This window comes from Theobroma umbraticum, unplaced genomic scaffold, assembly GCF_002168275.2.
Source record: "Theobroma umbraticum cultivar Fairchild unplaced genomic scaffold, ASM216827v3 scaffold_44.0, whole genome shotgun sequence".
NCBI lineage: Eukaryota > Viridiplantae > Streptophyta > Magnoliopsida > Malvales > Malvaceae > Theobroma > Theobroma umbraticum.
The window spans coordinates 10,731,011-10,747,404 of NW_018397255.1; the positions used below are offsets into that span (position 1 = coordinate 10,731,011).

The 16,394-nt window shown below is 36.3% G+C and overlaps 2 protein-coding genes across 4 annotated transcripts; one reads left to right on the forward strand and one right to left on the reverse strand.

Annotated features, from left to right (window-relative positions):
- The first annotated feature begins 5,338 nt into the window (after positions 1-5,338).
- On the forward strand, positions 5,339-8,917 carry LOC110429237 (Rrp15p protein). Its single transcript, XM_021445170.2, has 8 exons — positions 5,339-5,836; positions 5,939-6,040; positions 6,128-6,209; positions 6,308-6,327; positions 6,464-6,524; positions 7,393-7,472; positions 7,733-7,840; positions 7,988-8,917. Exons 1-8 carry the CDS (start codon positions 5,459-5,461, stop codon positions 8,048-8,050), a joined length of 894 nt encoding a protein of 297 aa, XP_021300845.1. The 5' UTR covers positions 5,339-5,458; the 3' UTR covers positions 8,051-8,917.
- A 120-nt stretch (positions 8,918-9,037) lies between these two features.
- Positions 9,038-14,770, reverse strand: LOC110429235 (zinc finger protein CONSTANS-LIKE 9-like). 3 transcript variants are annotated; one of them, XM_021445169.2, is made up of 6 exons: positions 14,547-14,770; positions 12,956-13,681; positions 11,783-12,007; positions 10,624-10,928; positions 9,835-9,966; positions 9,038-9,681 (listed from the first exon to the last, which is right to left on the reverse strand). In XM_021445169.2, exons 2-5 carry the CDS (start codon positions 13,538-13,540, stop codon positions 9,837-9,839), a joined length of 1,245 nt encoding a protein of 414 aa, XP_021300844.1. In that variant the 5' UTR covers positions 13,541-13,681; positions 14,547-14,770; the 3' UTR covers positions 9,038-9,681; positions 9,835-9,836. The 3 variants fall into 3 exon arrangements, with proteins under 3 accessions (XP_021300844.1, XP_021300842.1, XP_021300841.1); XM_021445167.2 differs by having other exon boundaries at positions 9,788-9,966; positions 14,547-14,769; XM_021445166.2 differs by having other exon boundaries at positions 9,038-9,966; positions 14,547-14,769.
- Positions 14,771-16,394: the final 1,624 nt, after the last annotated feature.

Here is a 16,394-nt window from a genome sequence, read left to right on the forward strand (position 1 = left end):
GAAAGAAAATTATTTTGAGTATAAGAAAAAATTATTAATTCTGTATATCGTATTTAGCTATTTATATTTTATGCATTATAATTTAATATTTAGTATCATAAACTTAAATATAATAAAATAAAAATATTAGATATTGATTATATTAATTTTTTAGTCATTTATATTGAGAAAGATAATATTTCGAGATAAAATGGATGATAAGTTTCTTATAAATAATTTAATTGTTTATATTAAAAAAGATATTACCATCGTCAAACAAAACTTTTCTATAACATTATTATAAGTTTTTATCTTTTTGTTTCTTTTGATTTACATGTTATATAAAATTATTATTTATTATAAATATTTTTATTGTTAATGATTAAGTTCAATATATTAACTTTAAAAATTTTTAATTTTTATTTTTCTTAACCTTTAACATTCTAATAAAAATTTAGTAGTTCCGACTCTGCTACATACACATGTTTGTCTCACACTTTGTTAACGAAACAGTTGATCCAGGTTTGCTTCATGATATATATATATATATATATATATATATATATATATTGCGTCAAACAATCAGATGGCAGATTTATTGACCAAACATTTGTTTGCGGTCAAACTTCAATTCTTTCAATTAAGATTGGTATAATAAATGGTTCCAACTTGCGAGGCATGATGTTGAAGCCAAAATCATACTCAAATCCAAGACTAGTTCTATCAACATCAATAGTTACCTTGTAATTGGGTATTATGCATTATTTGACTTGATTTAATAAGATTATGGTATTCCATAATTGAGTTGGGATAGTAAAATTATTACGTTTGGGTAGGGTACAAGTAGTAATAATAGAATATTTAATACTCGAACTCGATTATAAATATGATTTTTAATTTTTAATATTAGTTATATATATATTATTTTTTATTTGTAAAATTTTTATAATTAATATAATACTTACTAAAATACATTAAATGTTTTAAAAATGATTTTAAATTTATAATTTTTTTATATGAATTAACTTTAATTTATTAATTTAATATTCACTAATAATATACATAAAATTTTATTTTAATTATTTTAATCAAATATTTAACCAATAGTATTTAAGATATTTAAGCATGGATTCAAGTAACAATTCAAAAATTAAATCGAATATTTATAAAATTCGAATATTATATCAAATAGTATAATTCTGATTAAAATATTTTAAAAGTAATTAATGCCTACCCGTTGACATCTCTAACTAAATTGGTATTGATAATACGTTGCCGGTAAATCCTAATTAGTTTAGCTTCTTAGAGTCTATTGAGTTGCTCTGTGTATTTCAAACTCTTATACTTATCCAAACAATGTAAATCTTGCACTAAAAATATACGTGAATTAAAAATCAAATGGCTGTAGCCTTTTCTCGTCAATCATTCATATTTGAAGTCTGATAAGCAAGAGATTAGCATGAAATGTCCAGCTTTGTCTTGTTGTAGGCACACCATAAATGAGCAATTAACTCTGTCGAAATTGAAGGATGGAGCCTTGAAGCAAAAATGACAAAGCAGTTTTGGCCCTATTTTCTGTTTGTCACAATGAAGGGGCTAGACCGCTTCCTCCCTTCCTTCCCTTCATCATATCTTACCTGCACATGGACAAGTGGCATTTATTCTCTGATTACTTGCCCCCAACTTGAGGCAATGCCCTTTTTTCTTTTCCTTAGTCATTTTCTCAGCACTACAAATGTGTCTCAGTTTCTGCTAGATGGTGAGCCATATTTATCTTGGCAGGGTGGGGGGACCTAAGTATATTTATCTCCACTGTCTTGATTCTAAATATTTCTTTTCTACGTGGCACATTCTAAATGGGGCATTCGCAAAATGTCAGCTGATCAATGGGGGCTGGGACAGAATCCCAAGTCCCCCAGCTTTGACGTCCATGTGTCAAGCAGTCGGATGTGCTTTGAATCTGTGACAGCGTTATTGCATTATTCCTATAACAAGTCTTGTCTCTATCGATTTGGAGGAGAGGTGGGATTCTCTCTTCAATCCTTGGACGTTCATATCCGTTGGATTTTTATCTTTCCACTTGTAACAACAAAACAAGACGAAGAAATGGCAGCTTTCCTTGCTGCTTGCATCCATGGAGTTTGTTTGGTGCACGAACAGTGCTCTAGAAAGACCCAATTTGATTGTGAAGTGTTGTTGACTCTAGTCTTTGGGAGGGTGGCAAAGGCAAATTACGCAAAAGATGATAGTGCAAGAAACATCCGACAGTCATCTTTTGTCTGGACGTAGTACCGTTCCATGAACCTATGACTCGTCACCATCAATGCTGTAGAAAGTAGTTTTGCTTGGAAAAGGAAAGACGAACGAGACAAGAAATTGGGTGGAAACGAGTTATATTTATTTTTTTAAAAGTAATACGGGATTTGGTCCAGATTTTAATGTATAATTAACACAAGAATTAGGTGGCATTTTGGTTCAAGTGAAAGATACGGCTGGGCTACTGATTTATATGTTCTTTATTTATATTTTTCCTCATTTGTTAGTGCCGTGGCGGACGCCGAGTGCTAAATTGAGGGATAATTTGCACCTTGTTGCCTAACAAACTTAAAAAATGAACCTAAAAACGTAAAAAGTTCCTCCCCCTTAGACTATTTTAGATTATTTCTCTCCCATTATAGCTTTCTGGCTAGCCACAAATATTGCTGTGAACCATAGATTTGATAAAGTAAGGTGTGATATGTAATTAATGTTTATAGCATGACGTATATGGATTCCCATAATAAAATAATTTTTACTCTTAAAATGGTTACAAACACAGTCAACTCATTGGGACCAACCCTTCTAATCATTTTACGTATAATTTAATTATGAAAATGTAACATTATTTGTAGCAACTGTTTCGGGATGACGAGAACCTTGTAAGGAGAAAGTCTCGTAATGAAGATTGGTGTGACAAAACCAACATTTGGCTATGAATGAATGCACCATTCTTTCTCTTTTGCTTTTTGGGCTAATCTCTGATCGTTCCTTTGTCCAATAGAAAGAGAATTCAGTGGGTTAGTTCGTGGAGTACCATGAACTAATTAAAATCAGGTCAAATATTTCAAAAGTGTTGGTATTTGGAAAATGACTCGTGAATTAAAGAAGCTAGGGCAAGTAACCCCGAATATTTCACTCTTGACCATAGGAGAGAGCATTTTTTCAGTCAGTTTCAAACAGAAATACTGCTAATTGACATTGAAATCTTGGAAAGTTAAAAGGAAGAATGAGCGAAGAATCTCAGAGGCAAATGGCTAGAAAAGAAAACTCTGAAGTAAAAGGATGATAAACTGGCTATTATAGAAACAGCAAAAGTGCTGGTCCACTTTTATTTCATCAAAGTTTCAAGCAATGTATGATTATTGATAGACCAACAGGACACGTGTCACGAACCCATAAGCACTAATTGGCTTGATTGGTTTACGTGGAGAAGTGGTTAAAGAATGTTGATTATCTTTCCCAATTTGACAATCAAAATCAGAAAAATAATATAAAAAAGACAGCATTTCCCTGCACACACACACATATATATATATATATATATATATATATATATATATAGTCCAATATCAATGATTGAGAGTGAAATGGAACCTACGGTATTTAGCTTAGTTAAAGTGACATTGAACGGGCTCAACTTTAATCTTAGAAGAATCTGGACGTTTGTAGATGTAGAGGTGGCAAGCGGTAGGATGATGCCATAACTATCAGTCAAAGTATGAAGAGGTAGTAGCAAGTAAGATACAGTGGACTTAAGTGTAAATTAGTGAAGCTGATTTGGGAACATTTGAAGTCTGGACGATCTAGTTTAAACTCAAGTTTGAGTGGTAGATCTAGTCACCTTCATGTATACTTGTAATCTTCAAAGATTTTACGAAAATAATAAATATTTTCATTTTGAACTTCATTGTAATCTATTTATTTATTGAGTTATAATCTTCGTTCACACAGGACGTGGATAATTTTTATATTAAAATTTTATTTTTAATAAAATGATAAGTTGAAGGTTAAAAAATGAAAATTGATTGAATAAAATCATGTAGAAAATGTGCAACAAAACGGAGGTTGGTCCACGTCTGACTCCAAGGGCAACATACGATGAGCCTAGACACTGGGAGGATAGCACAGCATTAGCATTAGCATATACTAAAAACAAAAAAAAATGGTTAAATTGTGAAACACGTGTTAGACTTAGACATGTTTTTAGGAACATGTAACATTGCTAGGCAGGTTCTTTGTACCGCCTGAACATCACGTGGGCTACCCATCTTTTTTGGCTAAGTAAGAAAGGGCTGTGTTTCTGAATTTGTGTCACTTCCTTCCTTTTCTTTGTCCTGGAGTTGAGGAATGCTCGATCCTCTCCACCTCCTTCCTTTCCCCGCTCATCTTCAACCAACCCTCTTTCCAATTACATAATACATACCAGTTAATCTTGAGAGTTGCCCAGGGGCCAAAGCTTGTGTTTGCTTCTGAGTTGAGACTCTTATGAGATTTTTTCAATATATTTTTTATGAGATTTTGTTTTTAAAAATAAATTAATGTAAGATTTTAACTTCATGCCTGGAAGACCAAACTAATTACATAAACATTTTCCATTGTTATAATACTTAATTAGTTGTAATTTTAATATAATTAAGAGCTCTAATTAATCTAATTAATATGGTAGTATTAAAACAAATGCTTAATAGAGTGTGCCTATATATATATATATATATATATATCCTTTCCAAGCTTATATATTAATACAAAACATGTTTTAACCAAAACAAAATATTATTTGATAAAACATGAATCAAGTAATTTTTACGAGTTTATATTAAAAAAAAAGAAAATTGAAGTTCTAAAATAAAATCATTAAGCATGATTTTTGCTTGTGTCTATTTATAATCTTATATAAAAGGAAGCCCCTATAGCTTTTTCGAATGGGACTCTCATATAGTGTCATATGTGCACATTAGCAAGGGAGTAGTGCAAGTCTTAAGAAGTTGTCAAGTTTTTTTTACGTATAATCATTAAAAGAGATTTGTTAAGGGTTTAGTTTTTGACTGGTGATTTATAGGCAAAATTCGTTAGATTAAAATGACTGATTTTCTTTAATTACCTCAAATAAAAAAATAAATGAAAATAAAGACATAAAAAGGCCTGCTTCTTGTTGGGCTGGTTCAATTGCTACCGCCAATCCCACTCTCTGCTTCTCATCGACAATGAGGCCCAATAGCAAAAAATTGACGAAGAGCCGTAAGGCTCATAACGAAAGAAAAGGGCCCAAACAAAGAATTCAAAAACAACAAAGAAAGGTCATTTGGGGAAAAAGAGGAAGTCCCTCCTCCCGAGTTTCGGACAGTTACCCCCCTCGCCCTCTGTATTATTAGGGTTTAAAAAGGGTTTTGCAATTCTCTCTCGTTCTTCTGTTTGGGTCTTTTTCTGTTGAAAGCAGAACATGATGACGATGGAGGAAGGCATCGTTCCTGGGAAAAGGAAAAGAAATTTGGGTAAAAAGAAAGGTAACAAACCCAAGAATAAGAAACTTAAGATGTTGGAGGGTCAAGGGAAAAAGCTTAGAGTGAGTAAAAAGATGAGAAATCTATTTGAGAAACGCGCCCGTGACTACAATTCCGATGATGATGAGGAGGAGGAGGCAGCCCTCGATGATATCCGGATGGGCGGCGGCGGAGATGATTCCTCTGACAAAAACGAAGGAGAAGAAGCTGAAGATGATGAAATTCAACCTGGGATTATGAGGTTTACAGAAGGTGTTACAGCATTCAGGTTGGCATTTAAGAACATTATAAAAAGGAGTGTAGCTGATGATTCATTGGTAAAGCTTGTTTCCAAACTTGGTTCTTTTGTTTTTTTTTTTTGATTTTTTTTTTCAAAGAGTGACCTTTGGAACCTTTTTATTTTTATTTTTCTAAAATAGGGTCCAGTATTATCAGGGCATAAGCAGCTTGTTGCAAAGAAGTTAGCAGAAGAGGAAGCTGAAAGAAAAGTTAAGGGAGAAGCTAAGAAAGAAAAACATTTGGTATTTTCCCAAAAATTATACTACTAAATTTTTTTTCATGACTTTTCTGTTGCTATGCTATTTATATATGTGCTATTAATGTTACAGGTTGCTGAAAAGGGCCATGTGAAGCCTGCTAATTACTTGGATTCCCATGAGAAGTTTCTAATTGGTATTGCTACAAAAGGAGGTAATGTATTTTACACCTTTGTTTTTGTTTAATTTATTGCATATTTTTTTTCTCATTCTAATTAAGTTTTGTTGTTTATGTGTTGCTGGGATTTTCAGTGGTCAAGTTGTTTAATGCTGTAAGTTGTTTTATGAAATCTCAACCATCCCTTTTTTACTGTCGAAAGTTAATAGTCTTTTGAGTTTGTTTTGTTAGATTGTTAGTTATTACTATCAGTTGTGGGGTCTAAATTTGTTGTTTGATATGTTGTGTAGGTGAACAAAGCACAAAAGGCTCAGAAAGGATTGGACCCTTCAAGGTCTAAAGATGCAAAAAGTATGCTGCTAATCTCTTCAGCTATAAGTTGTATATATTGTTGATCATTTGAAAGCAAATTTGCTGATTTTGTGAAATGTGCATTATCTAATATCCTGGCTGCCAAGAAAACCCTTCTCTGGATCCCAAATTTGAGGCCCTGTTTTTGGCATTTGGCATTTTTGAATAACTTGAAATGCTTATTCCTGGCTTTTTGCTTATCTAAAGCTTTAACTTCTTTCACAGCTGTGTTGAGTGTTTTTTATGATCAGATTAGCTAGAAAGACATGATATACTATTATCACCAGACAATCATATGATATGTTTTTCATTCTATAATTGACCTCACCTAGGACTGTGAGCCTATTGGTATATATACATGTAGACATACAGTATTGTCAGTTTTCCATAATTAAATGGTGAACACTTTATGCTTTCAAAAGCATAACATTGAAGGTTGAAGCATAATCATTACTTCTATGCATTGGAGTAAGCATGCATCTTTGTCCTGTATCTGCAGCAAGATCTGATCACTGGTTTTTTAGATGTTGAAGCTTATAGAAACTATATTTGCATGCATGACATACAAATGAAAAGATTAATTGGATTTTGTCATAATTGAGTCACATATGTATGCTTTTGAAACCTTAGTTGTAGAGGCTGAAACTGAAAGATGTTATTATCATCACTATTACTAATAGAGATGCCTTGCAAAAAATATTATTGACCATACATTTTCTTTTTAGGCGAATATGAATGCTCATGGTACTTAATTTTTGCTGCTATTAAACGATTACTAGAAAATTTTGTTTAGCCATGAATAACCCTAATAAGGTGATTACTACCCTAGTTCCAGGTTTCTGACTTTATGTTACATGCATCGTGCTAGTGATAAGGAAGCGAAGGAAAGAAGCCTTCTTTTCAGAGCTAGGCAAGCCATCATTGACAGCACATGACTCTTCTAGTAAGGTTGGTTATTTTCTTAACTATTTTATAAGTTTTTTGCATCCTGCTATATTATTCCACTATGCACTTTTGGATATTATTGCTGTTGATCTACTAAAATTTAGAAAATATGATCGTTTTGTCTGTGCGAAGCTAAGTTAAAACTATATAATTGTGCCCATACTTGGGTGGGAACTACACATTAAATGCATTTAGTTTTTTTTTTTGTTTGGATTCTGCAGAAGTTTTTACTGTAATTGCTCGCTCCATTTTATGACATGCAGGGTAATAAATCATCTGATCCTAGGAATGATGAAGGACCTGCTTGGGCCCCATTGCGTGATAATTACATGTTAACAAATCCTAAGTTGAAGAACTGGGATAAAATGGCGGTAAGAATGTTCATTCTTCTGAATAATACACAAGTCATGCCTCTCTCTCTCTCTCTCTCACAGACACAGACATCAAATGCAGGCAGAGAGTGCATGCATTTACCTATTCTTTTTGGTTAACAAGGTTTGTCTGCTACTTGCACACAGGACTCAGCAGTAGCTGATGATGTTGGAAGGATGTCTGAGGATAGTGGTTCAGATTATGAGTGATATCCTTTGAACTTAAGGAACTTAAATGTTATCTCTTACAATTGGTGATAGTGTTTTTGCCAACCACGAGGTGCCCTGTTATAACCACAGAAATGACCCTTTCTTTCTTTTACTTGTTTCCAGTGCTGTGCAATAGTCAGTTATCATTATAAATGAATTCAACCCAGAGGAATGATTGTTCTCTCTTCCTATCTTCACCCATCCTTGATGGAATGAAAGGAAAATTTTGGAGCATGGTTATTAGCCTATGAATCAAATGGTCTTTAGAAGCAAGTGCAATCAAACGAATATAATATTTTTGCTTTAAAAAATTTGTTTGTGAAACACAACTATCGGGGTATCAATGCAAAATTTGCGTCGATCTGTAAAATGAATTGTATTGGGAACATATCTTAAGCCATGGTTACTCTCTGTAGGAAGAATCAAGGACGAGATCATGCACCTCAAATGCCGTTATCATTTTGACGGAGAGGAGGAGCCCTTCGTTGGGTCCTCTTCATCGGTCGGCTAGCAGTTGACAATTCTCTTCATGTTGAACTTCAAATCTTTCAAACTGAATTCACTCTCCCTTAGGAGATGCTATTAAGATGGCATTGTTCACTCCTCACCATGAGGAAAGTTTGTGTACAAAAGGATGGTGGGTGCTCAGCTAAAAGCCCCGTTGATTCTTGATTCTTGTTGGTTTGAACAGATATACCAAATTCCCAGCAAGCAGTGCCATGTTTCAATGGCAAACGTTTCAACTAAGCTGCATCTGTCAGAGGTTAGTACTAAAGGTTCAAGATACACAACAAAACATGCTGGATCATTTTTGCTTTGCTATTTATTTGCTAGTAAAGAAAGAAACTAGAAAACCTGAAGCAGGCATGGCAAGCCGAGGGCTCGCACTCCCATTGCCATTGAAGGTGACAGTCAAGAACGATAAAACACTGCATATTAAAGTGACAAACCCAGCCCTTCGAAAAATTCCAGCATAGGCAGAGTGGATATCCTTGAAATCTTTTCACATTCAGTGTAGGGGGGTAAAAGAATATAGAGAATGTATTTTGTATAAGTTATTACACACAATTTCATCCTAAGTGCATATGCTTACCCTGTGCTGTACACGTCCACCGCAAGAGGAAGGAAATATTACAACCGCATGTTTCTTGCCTGACCTAGCAACTGTTACTCGGGCAGGGCAGACATGTAACTCTCTCAACTGCACATATAGATCTATGCTATACATGTCAACATAAAAAAACTAAGACCAAAGTTACAGCTGCATGTTTTTGCTGGCGTCTTTGACAATTGTTAGCTGGGCTTCTTCGCATGTCATTACAGCAGCAGCTTTTATAGAAGAGCTGAAGATACATAATTGTCAACATAACCAACACTGAGCATAAATATGGCTGGACGACCAATAAGCATTCTCCTTTCCCTAGTTAAAAACGAATTGAGCAGGTGAGCTTTTGCTCAAAAGTAATGGCAAGTGGAAACCAAAGTCTCAGCAGCAACGGCAGGCAATCGAAGGCAGATCTTGCCAAATGATGTCCTGATCCATCAATCTTTTATGGTAATGGAGAACCAGGCCTTGGTGATTTATTCATGGCATTTTTATATCCAGCTTCTCCTCATAAAAACCTGGAGCCCTGTGATTCAACCATACAGACTGTCATTTAACTAGTTAAAAAAACACATAAGAGCATCAACAATTTCACCATTTTAGGTAACAATAACCAATTCTTTCCAACTAACATCTTGTGATTCTTTCCTTTTTTCTAAGCATGGTTAAAAAATTGTACTCTCAGCAGCTTCTGGTTTGGTTCAATGGATCATAATCATAGGCATCACCAGCTTTAACAAAGCGCCCCTTCACACGCTTTCTCACATCAGCCCTTGCTTTCCGAGAGGCATATCTCACTCGCTTCTCAAACCTATCACCATGCAACAAGGACGAATTTTAAACATATAAATTCCTCCAACAGGTGGCATAAACTTTTTTCTTTTAAAAAAAAAATGAGGATTGCAAACAAGACTTGCAGTGAAATCAAGTGTTAAAGAGTTGAGGCAAGGATTGTTGATAACTACAGGAATGCAAATCCACATTTCCTTACTTAGAAGAGTGCACCACAGTGAAAATGAACTCCTTCAATGTAACTAAAATGCACAGCTTACAGATTATGATACTGAGATACAGGTAAGAACTCAAATGTTAAAATAATCTAGACATGATATTTTTATTTAGAGGCATGTGAGTTCTTTTGCCACGACTGTACTGAAAGCACACAACTAAATTGACACTTAAAAGACAAATAGAGAAGGTCCACACGAAGGAAAACTGAAAAGAGCAAGAGAGGAACAAGAACTTGAGGCATGATATTGTCTACTTGGTAAACCATATAATAAATCCATACCCATAGAACTAGAAATTCAGAGCCAGAAGTGGAATAAAAAGGAAGAACATCTAAATTCCAGAAATTTGTAAAGCAAGAAGCACTAAAACCACAAAGTCATCAACTTAGTAACTACATGTCAAGGTGGTCTAAGTAGAACATATGTACATTTTATATAAGCTATGGGCATATACTTACTTCCGTGTCTTCTTCTTTTCCTTGTAACGCATGACAGCATCACTTCGAGTTGCTGATGAGAAGGAGTTCTCAGTACATGGAGGACACCACGGAGGCTCTCCCATGAGAAGCATTGATGAAGCCCCACAATCTTGGTAATCTCCTGCACTACTGTCTCCAGTAAGGCCCGAAAATGAGAGGCTTGAATGGGCCTGCCTTGCCGTAAAACAAAGAATTGAATCGGTTTTATTGCTCATCATGGAATCAGCAGATGCTGCATTGCTGCATGCTGGCTGGATGGCATTGACCAATCCAACAGATGATCCCTGGACAAGCATATTTAGTTCTGACCATAAGAACATTTGCCAAGTACGAACTTAAACTACTCAGGGGCTTGAATTATACAATGATTCGTTACAGAGTGACTCCTAAGGGAGATATAACATGCACGTAATATCCAAGCACATTAAACTGCCAATGTTGGTATGTAAACTGTTGACACATACAAAATTTACAAGAAAGTTGAATTACCAATAATCTGGATGACACTAAAAATTCAGATATTAGTACGTCTGGAAACTGTCAAAAGAGTCATCACAATTCCAAATGAAGACCCAGAAAATGGACAGAAGGAAGCTTCCTTTTTGGTACATTGGTCAAGTCTGAAAATCAGGGTTATTGTTTTCCTATAGATAATACTAAGCCAAGTAAAAAGGGAATTTTGCCTCTGATCACTTACACAAAATGAAGACCCAGCACATGGAAGGTTATTAAACTTCCTTTTTGGTACATTAGTCATGTCTGAAAATCAAGGTTATCAATGCTAGTGATACCGCACTAAAATTAATAATTGCCTTTGAGTAACAGCATGGAAAATTTAGTTGAAAAAGAACAATTACAACCATACTGAACTTGTACTTTACCAACAATTAGAACCAACAACCCATTCATCCAATTAAAGCTTCTCAGTGCTGTATCAATTTGTTTTCTCTATTTTAATTTGGCAAGGAATGCTTCCATTTTTGCGTTAACTGATAGCTGAAATATAGTATAGGCTAATGTCATAACTACAATTTAAGAACACCAGAAAAAAGCATAGCATCTAAAAAAATGAGAATACAATCATCAGAAAAAAGATAATACAGACACCATAAAGCAAGATCAAAAGAGATGAAAGAACCTCAGCAGCCACTGCATCCTGACAATTGGAATCAGCAGCAGACATATCCTTCGTCCCAAATAAGCTATCGATTCCACCATTCTCAAAAAGTTCTTCTGAATGATTGAGTGTAACCCCAAAGAGTTCTTCATAGTTTTCAAGGTTCAAATCAACTTCATCCATGTTGAAGTCATCATAGAGATCATCTTCACAAAGTCCAGGACACTTTGTTTGAGGGCAACATAACTGCACATTAATAAAGTGAAAATTTGCAACGGTTCCAAAAAAGAAAAATATTATCTCTATTAATAATTAAAGGAAACCCGTAGAAATTTTCAACAATGAAGTTTTTGCAAATATGTCAAAAATGAACTTGGGCCATCTAATGCTAAAATCCAAGAGATTCACTATAACAAAAGGTTATTCTGATCACAGTTTTTATGATTAAATTTTTTTTTTGATGACTTCCAACAATAACCTCAACCAACTTTCCCCATTTTTTTCAATCCATTACTTTCAGATCCCCCTTCTCCCTCTAGATTAAAAGATAAAACTTCACCCACATAGATGTGGCATTAGCCTAGAGTCCAGAAAGTCATTCATGTGCATAAATGAGGGGAGATCTGGATTCCACATATAAAAACCCATGGCAAAAATAGGCATTATGTTTTTGCAGAATAAGCGACCAGGTTACAGATTTCTATAATCATACCATAAAGGCCTAATAGTTCTGTATAATATCACCCTAAAACTTAAGTTGCTTTTGGGCCAAGAAATAAAAATATCTAAAGAGACCACTATAAGAACAAGCTTACTACAAATTCATGGTACACTGTAGTTTTAGTCAAAAACTGATATCTTTTACGTTAGCACACACACAGAAGCCAAGCCCAATTAAGTCAAGCTAAAAGTTTGGAATGAAATTCTTCTGCAGAAGGAAATTAATATGAAAAGGAAGTTGTGACCTTAACGTCTACACTTGTTCCTGACCAAAAAGTGCAGTTATCACTAAAAACTCACAGTTAATTTGTTTTTCAGCATTTCACGCAGATTGCAGGATACATTTGAAAAAACCAGCCAACTCTCTTGAAATGCTTATCATAGTTCTTTACCCCATTAAACTGAGATACAAAGGGCCTCAAAGCATCGCAAGAACAGTATATCTAAAATAAATATTCTGAATTCATCATTTACCTTGGGCAATAAATCTGTTGATCCAGCTGGCTGATCCAGAAGTTGTGGTGCAGATCTGAGTTCAGGAACTGATGAAGATCCACCCCAACTACTCCCCTTATCTGCATCGAGGTCATCATTCACCTCTGCAACACCAGTACCATTCTGGCTAATGTTGTTTTCTGTAAGGCCCCAGGAAGTCTTCTCTGTGTTCCCAGTGATGCTCATCAGACCCAATTTCTGCTCACAAGCAGATTCGCCTGCTGAAGGGGATTCCAAAACAAATGACCATATTGAAGAAAGTTCTGCAGCTGATGGGCAACCAGAGTAACAATTAATCGTTTGCCTCTTATGCGTCGAATTCGAGGTAGAGGTACTGTGACCCATCCAATCACAGTTCTGACATAGGGAAATCCTTTCTTCTGCACATCTAACAAATGCAGGTTGCGAATTGCATCTTTCACATAACAATGTTCTTGAATGGCGTTTTGACAGTGCATTAGCAGAATGAACATTTCGATCACATGACAAACATAAACAAGCAGCATCAGACCGGCAATATACCATTGACCTTTGATCCCCACAGAAATCACAAATATAACCCATGTTTCCAATCACACTACACCTAATCAAAACCTAAAACTTTTCTCCAAAATTTACAGACTTCCACGCAAATTATATATCAACCAGGGCAAGTAGCTTCTCATATGATCCAAGATTCTGCTACTTCTTCTTGTACTTCAATAGCTATCATAAAGACGGAAACAAAAGATTGCTGTTACAAGAGAATTCAGTTCATGCTTGATACAAAAGCAAGCTAATCAATGGGAAAATTGGAATATCGACTGAAAAACTATGTGGGGTAGCCTAATTTACTTCAAATTTGCTCATTACAATAATGATACAGCAACAGGGTCAAATTCTAGAAGACACCGTAATCATGGAAGAATTCACGTGATCAGCACTGTTTAAAGGTAAAAGTTTCTATATATCTTTCACAATCACAGCCAAAAAGTAAACAGTTTTAAACACGAAGAAGCGAACAGAAAACAAGATATTACTGTGAACAAGTGAATTTCTAATCGTACAGAAGAAGAACAGAATAAGTAGAAGAGAAAAATAGCTCATCAAATTTAAGAGAGTCATCCATGACGATTACAACCGTCAAAATAAAATAAGAATAAAAGAAATGGAAGAAAAAAAAATAGAAAAAGGAATTAACTATTTCTTTTAACAGTAAAAACCACAAAGCAGGGGACTAAGCACAGAATTATAATCAAAATTAATTACATTTGAAAACATGAAAAATAAAAGAATAAATCATCCAAACAGAAAACAAGAAAAAAAATTTTTTTGCCATAAATTAAAGAAAAAATATTTAGAACTTCAATCCAAGAATTAAACTACATAATCAAAACGAAGTTACACGCAAAAAAACAGATTAAGCAAAAAAAGCAGAGGATCAATAAATAAACCAATACATCCAGGAATATTAACAAAAAAAAAGTAAATCTAAAAGCCAGAAATAGAATCAAAATTTAGAGAAGGAAACAATAAACCGAGAAAGGGAAATCAAATTAAGAACCAAAACAAAAGAGAATGATAAATTTACCGTGAGAGAAAAGAAAAAACAAATAACAGGACAAGATCGGGTACTAGCTGTAATATTAAGATTGAATAATTATTGAAAAACATTACAAATACGAATCCCTAGAACAAGCGCTTTCCAGAATTTCTCTCTCTTTTTTTTTTTTTTGCTCTGTTTTTTCTTTTTCTTTCTCTTTTTTCTTCTGCTTTGAGTTTATGCAAGAGATAGAAATTGGTGGGTGTATGTGGGAAATGTGATGACATAAGCTGATAAAAAGTGCAAAGAGAGAGAGAGAGAACAGAAATAAATAAATTAAAATTGGATTAAAAAAAAAAAGGGGCAAAATGGGAGAGTAAGGAAAGTGGGGCCCCGTACTTTTCCATCGTGAAAGGAAAAGTTCGGCCCCTCCTTTTTCTTGGTCCCTCCTAAACAAAGCTTCCAATTCCACACTTCCCCAATTAATTTTTATTTATTTTTTCCGTTTTCCAATTGTGTTTGTTGTTTTTTTTTTTAATGTTATCTAAATGCTACGAAATATAGATATTTATTTTAATTATAAAATAAAATTAAAAATTATTGTTATGTAGAAAAAAAAATAGATAAAAATAATAAATGAATTTGTTGCTAGATGGGTTAAAAGGGTATATACAGCTTAATTTGTGAATTATATTTATATTTTGATTTGTGTAGAAAGGTCTTGTTCTACTTGTGGATTAGGCAATTTCCGCTTCCAATCCATTTCCAAAACAAACTAAAAAGTGAAGCCAATCATATGCTCCAAATAGTATATATTATTATTGTTATTATTATGCCAGTTGAGGGGAGGATTTTTGCTTTTAAATATTGTGTTCTTTTCTCTCTTCATCACTTCACTCATTGTGTGTGGGGAGCAAGCATTTTCAATTATTATTATTATGATAAAAGCTTTTATTCCTAGGTTCGCCTCCCATGGCGCTTTTAGTTTCTTTGCCTATTTTTTTTTATTATTGTTTTAAAAATTGAAAAATTCAATGATTGGCAGTCAACGCGGGATCAGTTCCTATGAATTTATTTAGGAGTTTCCGTCCAGGTGTGTCAGTGTCTTACATAATTTAATATTTATAAATTATAGCTATAAATATAAATATAAATATATTCTTGACTTAAAAAAAAATCCCATCAATCTCAATAAATTAGAGCAAAATGGAAATTGAGGAGTTCAAAGCCAAAAGATGAAGAAACATGGGAGTCCGAAAGCCCGGCGGGGGGCGCGTTCGGCGCGGAGGGGGGGGCGGGCGCGGGGGGCCCGGGCGGGCCCGGCGCGCGGCGGGGTCCGCGGGGGGGGGCTGGGGGGGCGGCCCCGGGGGGGCCAGCGTGGGGGCGGCCGCGCGCGCGGGCGGCGCGGGCGCCGCGGGGCGGGGGCCCGCGCTGGCGCCGGGCGGGGCGGGGCGCGGCGCCGCGCGGGGGGCGGGGCGGGGCCCGGCGCCGGGTGGGAGTCGCCGCGGGTCGCCGGCGGCCGGGGGGGGCGGCGGCCCCGGCGCGGGCCCGACGGCGCGCGGGCGCGGCGCGGGTGCGCCGCGGGCGGCCGCGCGGGCCGCCGGGCGGCGGGCGGGTGGGCGGGCGCGGCCGCGGGGTCGTGCTGGCGCGCGGTGCCGGCGCGGGCGCGGCGGCGCGGGGCCGCGGGGGCGCGCCGGCGCCGGCGTGGGTGGCGGCGCGGCGCCGGGCGCGCGCGGGACGCGGGGCGGGCGGGGGGGGTGCGGGGGGGCGCCCTGGCCGGGGGCGGGCCGGGCGCGTCCGGCCGGGCGCGCACCGCGCGCGCCGGCGCGCGGCGCCCATATAAGAAGTTGCCATGGAAAGGAACAACGTGAACAAAGAAGAAGAGGAAGGAAAAAC

What these genes read in the sequence shown, in the direction of transcription:
- LOC110429235 (XM_021445169.2), bottom strand. Translation starts at nt 13,540, where the DNA reads ATGGGTTATATTTGTGATTTCTGTGGGGATCAAAGGTCAATGGTATAT. An exon ending in AGGATGCAGTGGCTGCTGAG is followed by an intron (nt 10,929 to 11,782) that starts GTTCTTTCATCT and finishes ATGCTTGTCCAG; the next exon opens with GGATCATCTGTTGGATTGGT. An exon ending in GAAAAGAAGAAGACACGGAA is followed by an intron (nt 9,967 to 10,623) that starts GTAAGTATATGC and finishes GCATGGTGATAG; the next exon opens with GTTTGAGAAGCGAGTGAGAT.
- LOC110429237 (XM_021445170.2), top strand. Translation starts at nt 5,459, where the DNA reads ATGATGACGATGGAGGAAGGCATCGTTCCTGGGAAAAGGAAAAGAAAT. An exon ending in CTAAGAAAGAAAAACATTTG is followed by an intron (nt 6,041 to 6,127) that starts GTATTTTCCCAA and finishes TTAATGTTACAG; the next exon opens with GTTGCTGAAAAGGGCCATGT. An exon ending in AGAACTGGGATAAAATGGCG is followed by an intron (nt 7,841 to 7,987) that starts GTAAGAATGTTC and finishes ACTTGCACACAG; the next exon opens with GACTCAGCAGTAGCTGATGA.